Raw genomic sequence first — 17,217 nt, 5'->3', positions numbered from 1 at the left:
GTTGATGTGAAAAATACTTATACTGTACTTTGGAAGTTGATGTGAAAAATACTTATACTGTACTTTGTAATCAGCCAAACAACGTCAGACAAATCGACTACCCTGGCAGATTACGTGTGTTTGCATTTAAAAATATTTCACTATTTACAAGTGATGATGATTTAAATCCTCGAAATTTAATTAAAATTATGAAAAAAAGATTTTTTATTTTCCTCAAGCCTAACAATTTGTTCACGATATTCGCTAAAATGTTGCGTAGATTCAGTTCACACGGTGAGTTCTTTATTTAGTATATATATACAACATTACTGTCTATCTGACTACAGGTTAATGAAATCAGCAGGTCTATTATTATTGTAATGTGTTATTGATGTATCTATAAATTAGCATTCTGCCTGGTAACATGGTTTTTAGTAGAAAGTAACAATGTGATTAAAGCATAGTACTAATTTGCTTATATTAAACTTATTTCAATCATAATGTCATCACCATTGGATGCCATGTTGTTATTTATTCAAAATATACATGCAGCAAAGAAATCATCTCATTTAATTCTTTAAAAAAATGAACCAATAATATTTATATATTTTAAAAAATACTGATATTGTGAGTTCAATTTAAATAATAAAAGTGGACAACCAATGTATTGCACATCGACATCAACACGTATATCTATATATAGAGTGTACGGTTGTCCTACAACACGCATCCACTCAGGGTAACAACATGACGGCGATTGTACTAGGAGTGTTCATATGAAATAATAACCTTATTTATCCCCATCTTAGATCCAATATAGCTGCCAGAGAGGCAAGTTGTATTTGGAATTTGCTGTAAAAAATACTTATACTATACTTTGGAAGTTGATGTGAAAAATACTTATACTGTACTTTGGAAGTTGATGTGAAAAATACTTATACTGTACTTTGGAAGTTGATGTGTAAAATTCTTATACTGTACTTTGGAAGTTGATGTGAAAAATACTTATACTGTACTTTGGAAGTTGATGTGAAAAATACTTATACTGTACTTTGGAAGTTGATGTGAAAAATACTTATACTGTACTTTGGAAGTTGATGTGAAAAATACTTATACTGTACTTTGGAAGTTGATGTGAAAAATACTTATACTGTACTTTGGAAGTTGATGTGAAAAATACTTATACTGTACTTTGGAAGTTGATGTGAAAAATACTTATACTGTACTTTGGAAGTTGATGTGTAAAATACTTATACTGTACTTTGGAAGTTGATGTGAAAAATACTTATACTGTACTTTGGAAGTTGATGTGAAAAATACTTATACTGTACTTTGGAAGTTGATGTGAAAAATACTTATACTGTACTTTGGAAGTTGATGTGAAAAATACTTATACTGTACTTTGGAAGTTGATGTGAAAAATACTTATACTGTACTTTGGAAGTTGATGTGTAAAATACTTATACTGTACTTTGGAAGTTGATGTGTAAAATACTTATACTGTACTTTGGAAGTTGATGTGTAAAATACTTATACTGTACTTTGGAAGTTGATGTGTAAAATACTTATACTGTACTTTGGAAGTTGATGTGTAAAATACTTATACTATACTTTGGAAGTTGATGTGAAAAATACTTATACTGTACTTTGGAAGTTGATGTGAAAAATACTTATACTGTACTTTGGAAGTTGATGTGAAAAATACTTATACTGTACTTTGTAATCAGCCAAACAACGTCAGACAAATCGACTACCCTGGCAGATTACGTGTGTTTGCATTTAAAAATATTTCACTATTTACAAGTGATGATGATTTAAATCCTCGAAATTTAATTAAAATTATGAAAAAAAGATTTTTTATTTTCCTCAAGCCTAACAATTTGTTCACGATATTCGCTAAAATGTTGCGTAGATTCAGTTCACACGGTGAGTTCTTTATTTAGTATATATATACAACATTACTGTCTATCTGACTACAGGTTAATGAAATCAGCAGGTCTATTATTATTGTAATGTATTATACTGTACTTTGGAAGTTGAAGCACCGGAACAATGATGTGTACCATTTAAAACGAACTTTTATACGTGTTCTTTGTTATCATATAAGTATCAGTGGCGTATCCATTAGGGGGGGGGGGGGGGGTGCGGGGTGTGGGGTGATCGGCATTTCTCACGGTTGAAGGATTTTGGATGCTGGCTGATTTGATTGGTGGATGTGAATAACCCGCAGCGGAATTTTTCTTCTCGCGCGTGTACCGTCACATGGTCTCTCTGGTCGTTACTACACAAATTTAGAGCAATGAATTTGTCCGAATTCCGTAAAGTAAACTGGGCTGAATTCAAATGAAACGTGATGCGTAATTGACCAATCACACTGCAAGAATACAATCAGGTATGTTATAAAGCCAACAAAACATGCTATATTAACATTAACCAGACACAGTACGAACTGTCGGAGGTAAAGCTTAGCGTTTATACAGAATTGTGTAAAAAGATGTTCATCTTTCAAATCCTTGTGATATTGGTCGTTTTGCCGCTTTCTAGCTGTTCAGGTATGCTTGTTACTTACATTTATCATAATAATATAAGTTGATAGTCAAGAACCTATTAAAATAAGTTATTAAATAAGTCGATATCTGATAATCAAGAACTGATTTAGATTATCTATTAAAACAAGTTACCCAATCGATCGATTGATAGTCAAAAAGCTGATTTAGATTATCTATTAAAACAAGTTTTCCGATCGATCGATTTATAGTCAAAATCAATTGGTAGAATTCACTCAAAATGTTTTGATAAATGTCATTGTGTATGATTTAAGATTAATTTAATTTACAATCGTTATTTTAGAAAATCGCGCGTAGATCATGTAACTATTGATATCTATGGTGAATATTTGGTCAAAAACCGTTTAGTAGTTTTGACGTAATCTTGCTAACACAAAGACAAACAAACAGAGAAACTCATGAAGGCAAATTGGGGTGATCTCATACGGTACTTGGCTTGAACTACACTTTTAGCAACACGTGCAGTTTAAGTTATATCGATAAAAAAAAAATAGTTTCAATTTATTTCAACAAATCTGAGTATTCAAAACGGAAAACGTATAAGATAAGGAGCTCTTGGCTCTAATGGAAACTAGCACTGTAGACACCATTTCTTTTTTTATGTGAAGTTAGATTTTATTGTATTTTGTATTTTTATCTGTATTTAAATTTAATTTAAATTGAAATCATATAATAATAAGTACACACGTTCAAAAAATCTGTCCGTAGCTAAAATAAAAATTATCATCTCACAATAACACTTCATAATTAATTTCAAAATTCAAAAATAACATCATAATTAATTAAATTCTCTACTGTATGTAATTATAATCGTATTCCATGAATCTATAATTAAAATCGACGCCGTATAGGCCTGGTAATAATTAATTAATTTTATACGTTATAACACTAACCTGGTAATAAAAAGCTACTTTTGCATAAACTGAAGATTCTAAATTTAAAGGATAGATTTGCTTTATTTCTTTATTTCATGTTCAGTACAGAATTGTTTAAAAAAATATTTACCTTTAAATTTGTCGAAACAATCATGGTTTTCGGTCTGTTCTAATAACAGTTGCTATGGCAATGATTTTCGTGTCTATACTTTGTTTTCTGTATTCAAACAGAAAGCCCTGTAAATTATACAAAGCCCTGTAAATTATAATAATTGTTTATGTAAATGTAATGATGTAATAAATGTAAATACAAATGTTTGTAAAGAGGCCCTTAATCTCTTTGGCGGAGCTTATAAATACGAATTTAATTTGGGTATATCAGGGAAAAGTGAAATTATAATGAATTTTAATCTTCCCTGGGTATATCAACCTCTGTACCCTCTCCCCTCAACACATCAACCCAACCTGAACTCCCTCCCCTCCCCATCTTCCCTGGGTATATCAACCTCTATACCCTCTCCCCTCAACACATCAACCCAACCTGAACTCCCTCCCCTCCCCATCCCACCTCATATACACCCTCAACCGGACAAATCGTTTAGTTAACAAAAAGAACGTGAGCCCAAAAACTCTCTCTGGCGGACAAACTGCATATTAGGCCTATCTTCATTGTAAAAAACTGCATTCCTCTATTTTTAAACGGGCATTCAAATTCTGTAAAACTGGGGTATTGGCAAGACATAATCCGTCACAGTCTGGCAGTATCACATAAAAAAAAAATGTAATGTATATCATATTATTTTCAGTGACACAATATCGTAATCCCATAAACTCTCTCTAGCGGACAATTGGCTCAACGGCTTATTTGATGTTTATGTAGAATGTAACTGTTGCTATAATCATGGAGGTATTTTTATACCTCCATGCTATAATCGATCAATATAAATTTAAATACAAAATTGTCTCAGGAAGACACACGGTATTAATTGGTAGGCCTATCCCATCGAACTGTTTTGAGCGATGAAATCAACGACTTATCTGATGTTTATAATTTATAATCGATCCATATAAATTTAAATACAAATTCATGTAAAAAGGCCCTTAATTCTCACCAAATTGTACTAAATCACGTATAAAACAATTTGTGAAAAGTCTTCTATATATTAAAAAGAGAACATGAAATATTTCTTACAAAAAACGCCGCTCGACATTTTAAAATTAATCATTGTTCTTTTGATTAATTTATGATTAATTATAAAAAAGATGTCATTTAATCGCAAAGATACATACAAATCACAGATTAATTTTATTTTTTGGTTTTTGTTTTTGTTTTTCTTTTCTGTTTTTGTTGTATTTTGTATTTTTATCTGTTCTGAGGGTCCCAAATGATCAGCAAATGCTAAATGGATCACCCTCATTAAATATAGTTAAAATTAAATAGTTCTTTAATTATGAATCACATGCCCATTTTTTCACTAGTTAATTGTATACACTGCATTTGAAAGAAGACATGTGTACCTTTCCAACAATGTATTATTTGCCAACAAATATTAATCTACTAATTCAAAAATGGCATTTAAAAAAGGTCAATTTTGAAATTTAATGTGCGGTAGCCTGTTTGTCTGTGACCTCAACCTGAACTGTAGGCATGCAACTGAATACCCTCTAGAGACAACGTGACTTCTTAAGTGAAAATTCTTCCACAATCTGTTGATTCGCGTCAACCAAACAAAGGGCAAGAATTCAAAATTGTTCAACTGTGAGCCCTCATAGACTCTTTTCCCAGACGTTTTTTTGGGTCCAGCAGCTGAGACCTATAAATTATACTCGAGTTTTCATTTTAGCAAAACTGTCGGCCTTAGATACTAAAGCTACCGCTATGAAACAACTTATTAATGAATATGCTGGCTAGAGCAGCGGCGCGAAAAACTACACACATACCAGTATAAGTAATAACAATACGAGTAACTGACTACCACACTGTAGATACAATAATTACCCACTGTAAAATGGAATCACCGGGCTATTTTACAAGGTAGGCCTACCGGTTGGTCGACACAAACTCCGCCTGGTAGACATACCGCATGACAGACAGTTTGCAGAAACTAATGTATTTTAATTCTATTTTTTCTTTATTAAACGTAGGTATATGTCCAACAAATTGCAGTTGCTATAATGCTACCTATTATCGTGGTTGGCATATATATTGTTTTACATGGAATACAATTGTACATTCACAGCTCGTTGAGTTCAATACAAATAATACGATAACAGAAATGTAAGTATCACTGTTGATATTATAAGGCTTACTTTGAAATATATATATAACAGATTCTGTTAGACAAACCACAATTACAGTTTGTAATTTAACTTACAGACAGATTTATTATCAGCGATGTGTTGTCTATTGATATAATTATTTCACATTTTGCTGTGAATATGATAATCAGAGCAATTTGTCAAACATTAGACACCTAATGTAGGCGCGCTAATTTCAAATGGTTAATATTGGTATCAATTATAATGATGATGGTAGCCTAAAAATGGTTTAAAATAGTAAAACATGAGAAAACTGATAGATGTTGCTGGATGAAATTGATCTCTTAACGAAACAAAAGTCTAGGGAATGAATGAACGAACGATGGAACGAATGAACAGACGAACGAACGGACGGGTTACAGAATTAAGACTCCTATCTTTTAACACTAAGGTCATTAGAAATCCTGATTGGTCTGTTGTAGCATGGTGTACCAGGTCAAAGGTTATAGAAGTTTTTGTTTTCAGGATAAGAAAACGTTACGAGCATGTCTAGGCCTACTTTAACCATGGATTAAAGAATAGATTCCGTAATCCATGCTTTAACATAGCACGATTTGGGGATCATCTAACTAGAAATTGAAATTGAACAATTGAAATCTTACTTTAAAAAGTCAAATACTAAAATACCTATAACCAAATAGTTACATTGCCAGCCAAGGCATTTGCTGATTTGACAGCATTGGAACATCTTTGAGTATATTACTTAAGTTAACTTATTTTTACAATCTGTCGTAATGTATTATTTAAATTAATTTAAATAGCGCTTTTAATCAGCAGATTGTCCAAAAGCTCTTAACATAAAATGTTAATAAAAGAGGAAACAGATTGAATTACAAAGATGTTCTAATGTACAGTAATAGCACAGTGAGAGTGATATCATTTTGGCACCAAATGTACTAATTAGATAGGAAGAACAAACGGGCTTTTGAAATACGGGAGGTGGCCGCTTACGGAGGTTCAGCTTTAATTTTAAAATTCAGTACATTTCATAACATTTTCACGAGTTTTTAATCTGTGCGTAGCCTGACATATCGTGATTTCAAGTTGAAAATTAAATAAAATGGGATGAAATTGCTAAAGAAAGGTTGTAAAACAAATCGAAAAAAAAGTGTACGTTTAATGCACAGTGCGCGTGCAAAATTGGGATGTTTGAAACGCTTAAAATAGCCTGAAACGTAATTTTTAAAAATGTTAAGCGCGCATACACGTGCGTTACATGCACCACGTACGTAATTGTATTGCCATTATGATGAAATATGACCTGAAACTTATGAGAACCAAATTTGGTTTAATTAATGATAGCTTGTTGTAAAGATGACTACAAACGTGATTTCATTAAATTAGACCGCGTAATTTTTGATTGCGCACCGTGGAAAGCTTATTATATCGATTCCTTCTCACAAGGAATGTACTCTAAAAAATTTATGTTGCTATATGAATTGATCTCTGAACAAAACAAAAGTCTAGGGAATGAATGAACGAACGATGGAACAAATAAACGGACGAACGAACGGACGGAATATGGAATTAAGACTCTGTACCAGACCACATTGTCTCCTATCCTTTATTAGAAAGCCTGATTGGTCTGTTGTAGCATGGACGTGTACCAGGTCAAAAGTTATAGACGTTATTGTTTTCAGGATAAGAAAATGTTACGAACATGTCTACTTTAACATAGCACGATTTTGGGATAATCTAAATAGAAATTGAAATCGAAAAATTGAATTCTTACTTTAAAAAGTCAAATACTATAAAATAACATAACACTGTAGGTAATTAGGCATAATAATACCGAAACAGTCATAAAAATTGGTCAAATAATAACACAGAGATACAATTTTAAAATCTCCATAAAACTGTTTTTCTGTGATTTCGTGTCGTCCAGCGGAAATATCATGAAATAAGTAATTTGTTGTAGTAATTTTTATTTTGTAATAAATATCACAATAATATGATCCATAATTGTAATTGCATTCTTTCTTTAAAGGAATTTGAGCGATAACCAAATAGTTACATTGCCAGCCAATGCATTTGCTGATTTGCCACCATTGAAAGAACTGTGAGTATATTAAGTTAACTTATTTTATTCATTAAAATGGCCTCAAATTAAATACGCTGAACGTCATTCTTCCCCTGGACCCCCAACTGTGACTCTAGCACCAACAAAGTGATGATGCTTGCTTCGCTTGTTGCATATCAGCCCCACCCCCTGTCGGGATGATCCTGGTGCCAACCTTAAATTATAATTTTTACTTTTGCATTCTTTCTTTAAAGGGATTTGAGCCATAACCAAATAGTTACATTGTCAGCCAATGCATTTGCTGATTTGACAGCATTGGAACATCTGTGAGTATATTACTTAAGTTAACTTATTTTTACAATCTTAAAAGCTCTTAACATAAAATGTGATTAAAAGAGAAAACAGATTGAATTACAAAGATGTTCTAATGTAATAGCACAGTGAGAGTGATATCATTTTGGCACCAAATGCACTAATTAGATAGGAAGAACAAACGGGAAGTGGCCACTACGGAGGTTCAGCTTTAATTTTAAAATTCAGTACATTTCATAACATTTTCACGAGTTTTTAATCTGTGCGTAGCCTGACATATCGTGATTTCAAGTTGAAAATTAAATAAAATGGGATGAAATTGCTAAAGAAAGGTTGTAAAACAAATCGAAAAAAAGTGTACGTTTAATGCACAGTGTGCGTGCAAAATTGGGATGTTTGAAACGCTTAAAATAGCCTGAAACGTAACTTTTAAAAATTTTAAGCGCGCATACACGTGCGTTACATGCACCACGTACGTAATTGTATTGCCATTATGATGAAATATGACCTGAAACTTATGAGAACCAAATTTGGTTTAATTAATGATAGCTTGTTGTGAAGATGATTACAAACGTGATTTCATTAAATTAGACCGCGTAATTTTTGATTGCGCACCGTGGAAAGCTTATTATATGGATTCCTTCTCACAAGGAATGTACTCTGAAAAAATTATGTTGCTATATGAATTGATCTCTGAACAAAACAAAAGTCTAGGGAATGAATGAACGAACGATGGAACAAATGAACGGACGAACGAACGGACGGAATATGGAATTAAGACTCTGTACCAGACCACATTGTCTCCTATCCTTTATTAGAAAGCCTGATTGGTCTGTTGTAGCATGGTGTACCAGGTCAAAAGTTATAGACGTTATTGTTTTCAGGATAAGAAAATGTTACGAACATGTCTACTTTAACATAGCACGATTTTGGGATAATCTAAATAGAAATTGAAATCGAAAAATTGAATTCTTACTTTAAAAAGTCAAATACTAAAATAACATAACACTGTAGGTAATTGAGCATAATAATACCGAAACAATCATAAAAATTGGTCAAATAATAACACAGAGATACAATTTTAAAATCTCCATAAAACTGTTTTTCTGTGATTTCGTGTCGTCCAGCGGAAATAACATGAAATAAGTAATTTATTGTAGTAATTTTTATTTTGTAATAAATATCACAATAATATGATGGGATTTGAGCTATAACCAAATAGTTACATTGCCAGCCAATGATGATGCTCGGTTCGCTTGTTGCATATCACATTATCATATTTCTTATTTAACTTATTTGTATTTTGTAGTAAATATTTATCACAATAATATAATGTATAATTGTAATTTCTACGTTTGTATTCTTTCTTTAAAGGGATTTGAGCTTTAACAAAATAGTTACATTGCCAGCCAATGCATTTGCTAATTTGACAGAATTGAAAATACTGTGAGTATATTACTTAGTTAACTTATTTTTACAATTTGTTTTAATGTATCTATATATACATTTACGTAAGGGCATATCAAGTTTCAAGTTCAAATTTCAAGTTTATTGTTTCACACAATACAATACAATATGATAATACAGAACATAAATTAATAAATGCAATTGTGCGAGGAGGACGCATTAACCTGTCTATTTTAACATAACACAAAATATTTTGGGATCATCTTACTTTAAAATTTCAATGACGACAATGTTTCAAAAAAATAAAAATAACATAACATTGTAAGTAAATAATTAGGCATAACAATACCGAAACAGTCATAAAAAATTGGTCAAATAATAACACAGAAATACATTAAAAAAACACCATAAAATAACTTTTTCTGTGATTTCGTGTCGTCCAGCGGAAATATAATGAAATAAGTAATTTTTTGTAATAATTTGTATTTTGTAGTAAATATTTATCACATTAATATAATGTATAATTGTATTCTACGTTTGCCTTCTTTCTTTAAAGGAATTTGTACTATAACCAAATAGTTACATTGCCAGCCAATGTATTTGCTGATTTGACAGCATTGAAAGAACTGTGAGTACATTAGGCCTAAGTTAACTTACTTTATTAATTAAAATGGCCTCAAATTAAATACGCTGAACGTCATTCTTCCCATGGATCCCCAACTGGGTCCCTATCACCAACCAAGTGATGATGCTCGCTTCGCTTGTTTCAGTTTACTTGTTACGTTAAGACTCATTACCAGACCACAAATTGTCCCCTATCCTTAACACTAGGTCATTAGAAAGCCTAATTGGTCAGTTGTAGCATGGTGAACCAGGTCAAAGGGGGAGGGGGTGATGTTCGCAAAAAATGTCAATGCCAACGATGTTTCAAACACTAAAAAATTAAAATAACATGACATTGTAGGAAATTAATTATGCATAACAATAACAAAACAGTCATAAAAATCGGTCAAATAGTAACACAGAGTTACCTTAAAAAAAACACCATAAACTAGAAAGCCACTCCTAGAGTGCATACCTCCGCCTACTGTAAAATTCTCCTACATAAGATTTCTCCGGTAAAAAAAAAATATAGATTTCCTCATCTTTATCGTTTCAAATTAATTAATTAAATTTCAGTATATCACCGGGCGGTTTAGAATTAATGTTCATTGCCTGATGAGTTTATAAATTGGGGCGACTTTTTCTCATTCTCACAGATTTCCTCATCTTTAACGTTTCAAATTAATTAATTAAATTTCAGTATATCACCGGGCGGTTCAGAATTAATGTTCATTGCCTAATGTGTTTATATATTATATATATATATTTGTGTGTGTCTTAATGCTGTTTGTGATTTACGCTAATTTCACTACAAGCATGTGTATGCGAGTTTGGTGTAATGGTTATGTAACAAGCCTTTCAATTAACAATAGTTGAAAGTGAATTTGAAAAGAAATAGGTTTTTTAAACTACTCGCATCAAAAAACGTGCACATTAAATCAAATTATGTTTTAAAATTACAAATCACAAATTATAACTCTTGCCTCTTGTACATAAATGAAGTTTTTGTCTGTCTTATCTTTTAACACTAGCAGGTCTGAAAAGTATACTCAAAAAGTGGTCCAGAATTGAGACCATGGTCCCAAATGGTCACAAAATTTTATGGAATGGTCTTTGACCACATATCTATCTGTATATTCATTTTGATAAAGATCTTGTAATTAATTTTTGAGTAATCCTGCTAACAAACAAACAAACAAACTAGCCTTCGCGCATAGCGCGATACTTGGCCAAATCAAAATTGGCCTCCTGACAAATTGACCCAATTTTCACCAAAAGTGTGTGTCTTATGCTGTGTGATTTAGGCTAATTTCACTACAATCATGTGTATACGAGTTTGGTTTACAGGTTATGTAACCAGCCTTTCAACGAACAATAGCTTCAGTCGGCTAACAATAGAACAGCAACGCGAAAAACACGGGTGAATTTGAAAAGAAATAGGTTTTGTAAACTACTCGCATCAAAAAACCTCTATATTAAATCTAATTAAGTCGAGAAAATGCAATTTAAGTTTACTTGTTAATTTAAGACTGCTCACCGGCTTTTGATAATTCTGTCCTATCTTTTAACACTGGCAAGTCTGAAAATAATTTTTAAAAGTGGTCCAGAATTGGAACCGTGGTCCGGATTTTAACCAAAATTGGGCGGTGTCGTCCTTGCACCAGGTGACATGTATGGTAGTAATTTGGAGTCATTCGAATCAAAACTGTGAGCGATAGAGTGATGACAAACAAACAAACAAACACACAGACCAAACAGATCAACATAATTGGCCAAGTGCCAAGTAACAAACAAACACACGCTACCGATTACATAAAGATAATAATAAATATTGGTGTTATGTGATGACATGAAAGATAATATGAATGTGAATAAAAGTGGTGTTTACGCCACAAAAGAGAAAAAAAAATTATTTTCCAGTTGAATGGAATTGAATGTTTTATTTACAAGAATTCAGCTACCCATTTTTTTTTCTGAGTAACGTGATGCAGAGAAACTAGAGTAACGAAAAATATGTGTTCGAATTTATAAACCATATTAATTTACAATGTCTCTAATTTTTATAAAACCTGAAAATATCCATGCTGTGTTTAAATTGTATAGGATTTCTCCTATATATAGTATGTCTAATTGATTTATCTTTTAAAGGCATTTACAATCCAACAGCATAACTACCATAGATCGAAATGCGTTTTCTTCTTTTGCTTCATCACTGACAGCATTGTAAGTTAAACACTGTTGTAATTTCAATAAAAATTAACAACCTATTCTTCTCCCATCAAGATTCTTGATAGTGTATAGGCCTATTGGTAACAAAACCAACAACTGCCATGTTTTTGCAGTCAACCTTTTACTCATTACACATTTTTTATCCTAACATTCCAAATAAGCTTGGGGCCACTGGTTTTCTTTGACGGGAGTGTTCGGGTTTTGGGGTGTCGTTAGTTTTTTACACATTTTACTAATCATGTTTATGCCTATGCTTGATTTACTTATTTAAAACTATTGTTTTGTAGATATTTTTACGGTAACAACTTACAGGATTACAGTTTGAGTACTTTCGAGGAATTGACAAACTTAACAAGAATGTAAGTAGGCTTATTTGGTCAGCTAAAAAAATTAAAGTGGTAAATGTATTTCAAAATGGCCGCCATTTTCTTAAAATGAAAGGTTTGAGAAATATGTGTAGTTTTTAAACCTGATTTATTAGGGAAAAAATGTATGAACTATTTAGAGAGAGATTTTTACTTAACTTAAAGTTGCATATATTGCAGTCGGTTTTACAATCGCATCGAATAAAATCTGTTGGGAGAGGTTTAGGATGATCTTAGCTTGAACACATCTTTACTTTTTCGAATATAAGTTGATGCCTTTGTCTATCTATTGTTATACACGAGCACTGTGATAAAAAACTGCCACTGGAGTTGGCAGAATTCATGCACATGTACCATAAAATCCTAGTTAAACTAGCCCATTTCTCGAAATCGTTATAGCACAGTGCATCCAGATGTTCTGCCTTGCATCATACTGTAGAGTACAGCGTTCATAGCATCATTAATATCATCATTAATGGCATTGTTTGAAAGTTCAACTAATGCTCGACGATAAACATTTTCGTTTAATACTCTTACTTTCGGGTTTATAATTTACTTTTGTTATGTAGGCTACAGTGATATCAGCAATTAGGGTTAGAGTATTAAAAAACGCAATGGGACGACAAAACATTCATAGGAGCATTCTTTTTTTTTATTAATAGGCCTATAGTTACTTTATGTCTCAATTATCCATAATAAACATGTTGTTGTTTAATCATTTATGCATGCATTTAAAGTTCATAAATGTCCCGTCCGACGTTTTAGGTTGTTTTTTTACATTATTTGAGAAATAATGATACAAAAATCTTATTATTTCATTTTCTCATTAGACTATATAATTTACCGTACTTATTATCATAATACAAAAAGTTCCAGTCCAGTTTGCAGTGATAAGTTTCCTCTAAAATATGAAACATTTATTATTATGTTTACCTTTACTCTTATAGGGAGTCGGATTTGTCATGTTTATGTTCCATTGTGGGTGACATTGATTATTGCCATCCTGGCTTAGATCCATTTTCTTCATGTGAAGATTTACTAAGAAGTAACTACATACGGGTATTAATGTGGATTATTGTAATTTCAGCTGTTAGTGGCAATTTAGTGGTTATCATATCACGACAGTGTAAAAAGAATAACAACGAAATTAATAAAGTCCAAACCACACTCATCACCAACCTTGCCGTGTCTGACCTGTTAATGGTAGTCTATTTGATTATCATTTTAAGTGTAGATATGCATTACAGAGGGCGATATGCACAATTTGAATCGGATTGGAAATTTAGTCCTCTTTGCAATTTTGCTGGTGCAATTGCTATTCTCTCTGGTCAATCTTCGGTTTTTACATTAATGCTTTTAAGCATCGACCGTGCTATAAACATAGCTTATCCATTTAGTACCAAACGTCTTAGTTGCAGAAATTGTAGAATTATTATCGGAATTGCATGGGTGTGTTGGATTGTGCTCAGTTTTCTCCCAATAGTAGCACACATTATAACACACAATTACTGGTTTGACGATGAGTACATAGCGTACATTTTGTATTATTTCGGGGATAATTATTATGGAGTAAAGAGTGTGTGCCTTGCACTACCATTATCAAAAAGCCACTGGCCAGGCTGGGAATATGCTTTTGCTATCTACATCGGATTCAACAGTTTAGGTTTTATCATCATCGTTGTGAGTTATGTAATAATTTTCATGTCAATCAAGCGCACATCAGCAGGTGCTAACAGAAAACGAAGAAGAAAAGAAGATATCAAACTAGCAGTGAAAATAGGCTTTCTAGTTTTCACAGATTTTTGTTGCTGGTTTCCTATTGTATTGATGGCAATTGGTGCTGAACTAGATTGGTGGGTACCTCCTGTGGAAATATATGTTTTTTCGGCTACGTTCATCATACCAATTAACTCCTCGGTCAATCCCTATCTATACACAATTATCAACTGTTGCTTTACTTGTTTAAGCAAAGATAAGAAACCAAACGTTGCCAATACCAATCGAACACGGCCGGTGGCTGTTATACAGCTTCAGGAAATGAGACCTAGAAATACTGACAGATAAAACCTAAACATTTTGTTGACATTTTTTGTTCTCATTAAAATACACGTAAATACTTCAGTAATCGTTTGTTGGCATGGCACCACTGCATATAAACTGTCAATAACTATATACTAAAAAGTAGTTGTTATGAAGAATATATTGTTGTAATCGAAAGAAGGAATGTAAACGAAAATTGTGAAAATTACAAGTATTTATAATAATAATAACTGTTCCTACATTACACTTTTTACTATCATTTTTTTTTATTTTGTATAGTTAGTTTATTTAATCAAATTTGTTACATTTTACATTTTACACTCTTGTATAGTTACTTTATTTAATCAAATTGTGCATCACTGTAATTTTGTTTAAACCTTTTTTAATAATTATTGACCATTAACTTTCTAAAGCTCTGTCTACACTATCAAACTTTATGTGTCAAAAAATGTGATGTGCCCATATATGGACATGATGATGTCATATCACTACCATATTTAAGCATAGCACTACCATATATGGGCACATAAAGTTTGATAGTGTAGACAATGCTTTAGATAAAAAACATAAGTGTTTGATTGTGTATTATTAGACATTGTGATCAAATTGTTAGTTAACGCTCAAGATATGCAGTTTACATACTATTAAACAATATTGTAAAATGTACCTAACGTTATTGTTGTATCTGGGGAAACTCCATATATGACTGTAGACATAATGTAAAAAATAGTAATTAAAGAAATTATGAATAGAAATAGTATATTGTATATTTAATACATTTATATTTAATTATTAAAATTAGAAATATAAATGTGATATAAACCTTCAATTAATAGCAGAAAACATGATATCAAAGATTATCATTCAAGTAGGCTTTTAAGAAGAAGTGTTAGACAATTGACGTAAAGATTTTGACCAGGATAGCCGGCCACAAACAGTCACCAATTAAACATGTTTATTTCCGTTGTGGTTATGACAATAAAATGTTTTAGAATTAGTTAATTTTCCATAAGATTCGTTGCGTAGATAAGGCTCATAGCACATTCTATAATAAAGGGAAATTGCAAACAAGTGATCGAGTTGATTAGTATGTAAATTCATAATAAACCGATGGGCACGCTAATAATTATCTACGTGTATTCATAGTTTTCCTCAATGTTTATGAGTTAAGATTATCATTCCTGGCGAAAATATCATTTTAAACGCTAAAAGGTAGTATATTTTTTAGCAAGAATGTATATTTCAATAACTAATCACTGTTTTGATATTTACTTTAGCTGTTACTATTAAAGATATAGGCCTATTGTCCTCCTGAAAAATATATTGTCATTGTTGTTGAATATGATTTTTTTTTTAAATTAAAAATTATTCACTTGTAAAATTCAAATGTAATTTAATTTTTTTCTTTTTTCTATAAAGTGAAGAACTTTTTTTAAAGTGAATTCGTTTCATCATTTTTATGTTTTGGGGGTCAATACATCTTTAATATCTTAAGTAAATATTTAAACATTTCCGACCGACCGATTAATTAAGTTCAATTATACCATGTCAAATTGATTGATGTCAATAATTATTTTGGCAATATCTTATTGTAATTTACATCAAACTGCTTTTCGTCATTCATTAAAATATAGGCCTACAGTCCTGTGATCAACGTTTCCTAATTCCGAAGGTTCAATAAACCTTGGATAAAAAACTTGTTATGCGAATATATTATTACTATTGAAGTTAATTATTAATCAGAAATACCTAATAGTACTAATTGCTGATATTATTATACAGGTTTTCAACAATTGTAAATTGTCGGTGTAAAAACAATTATGGTAAATAATACAACTGAAACGACAGCAGACGAAAGACTTTCTTCGATTTACAGACGATGTGATATCACACTCAAGTGGATGTATGATGCCACAGAAATCATACAAGAAGAACAAGTCTTCATTTACGCGCTACCAATTTATTACGTGTTTTGTGCGCTTGCTTGTGTAATGAACATCACTGTAATGATGTTAATTATGGCTAAGAAAAAACTGAGAAAGAAACAGAATGTTTTCATAAGTTTGCTAGCGTTCTCTGATGCATGGAGCTCTGTTTTTAACATTCTGGTCTTTACACTGATACCGCTCAAGATCAGATATTACTGTTTGGTGTTTGCAGTATCGCAGTCATTTATCTTTATATCAATTTGTGCGGTTGCTTTCATCGCTATCGATCGCTACATCGCACTCGTTTGGGCACCGATGAAATATCATCTTATTGTCACAAAGAAGACTTGTACGATAACCGTTATTATTTTGTTTGTAAGTCACCTAGTTTATGTCAGTACGATGAGCTTATTCATTCTATGTGAACCATGTTTTGTTTTTGGTGTACTTTTTTACATCATGTTGACCACGTTTCTGTATATCACAATTTACAGAAGTATTGCCAACTGTAGAAACAGTATCTCTCGGTCGACACACCGAGTAGAAGAGTCCAAAATGATATTGAAGACTTTT

The 17,217-nt window shown here is 31.8% G+C and overlaps 1 protein-coding gene across 1 annotated transcript; it reads left to right on the top strand.

The window, feature by feature from the left end:
* Nucleotides 1-5,612: 5,612 nt before the first annotated feature.
* On the top strand, nucleotides 5,613-17,168 carry LOC144852646 (uncharacterized). Its single transcript, XM_078710570.1, has 8 exons — nucleotides 5,613-5,699; nucleotides 7,728-7,799; nucleotides 8,015-8,086; nucleotides 9,447-9,518; nucleotides 10,036-10,107; nucleotides 12,231-12,305; nucleotides 12,599-12,670; nucleotides 16,499-17,168. Coding segments are annotated over exons 1-8 (486 nt in total). The 5' UTR covers nucleotides 5,613-5,697; the 3' UTR covers nucleotides 16,548-17,168.
* Nucleotides 17,169-17,217: the final 49 nt, after the last annotated feature.

Source organism: Antedon bifida, chromosome 9 (genome assembly GCF_963402885.1).
Source record: "Antedon bifida chromosome 9, ecAntBifi1.1, whole genome shotgun sequence".
NCBI classification, from domain to species: domain Eukaryota; kingdom Metazoa; phylum Echinodermata; class Crinoidea; order Comatulida; family Antedonidae; genus Antedon; species Antedon bifida.
Note: the sequence above shows the minus strand (reverse complement) of the source record. Positions and strands in the feature narration are given on the sequence as shown.

Coding starts and splice junctions, on each gene's coding strand:
- LOC144852646 (XM_078710570.1), top strand. Junction 7,800..8,014: donor TTGCCACCATTGAAAGAACT/GTGAGTATATTA, acceptor CTTTCTTTAAAG/GGATTTGAGCCATAACCAAA. Junction 8,087..9,446: donor TTGACAGCATTGGAACATCT/GTGAGTATATTA, acceptor CTTTCTTTAAAG/GGATTTGAGCTTTAACAAAA.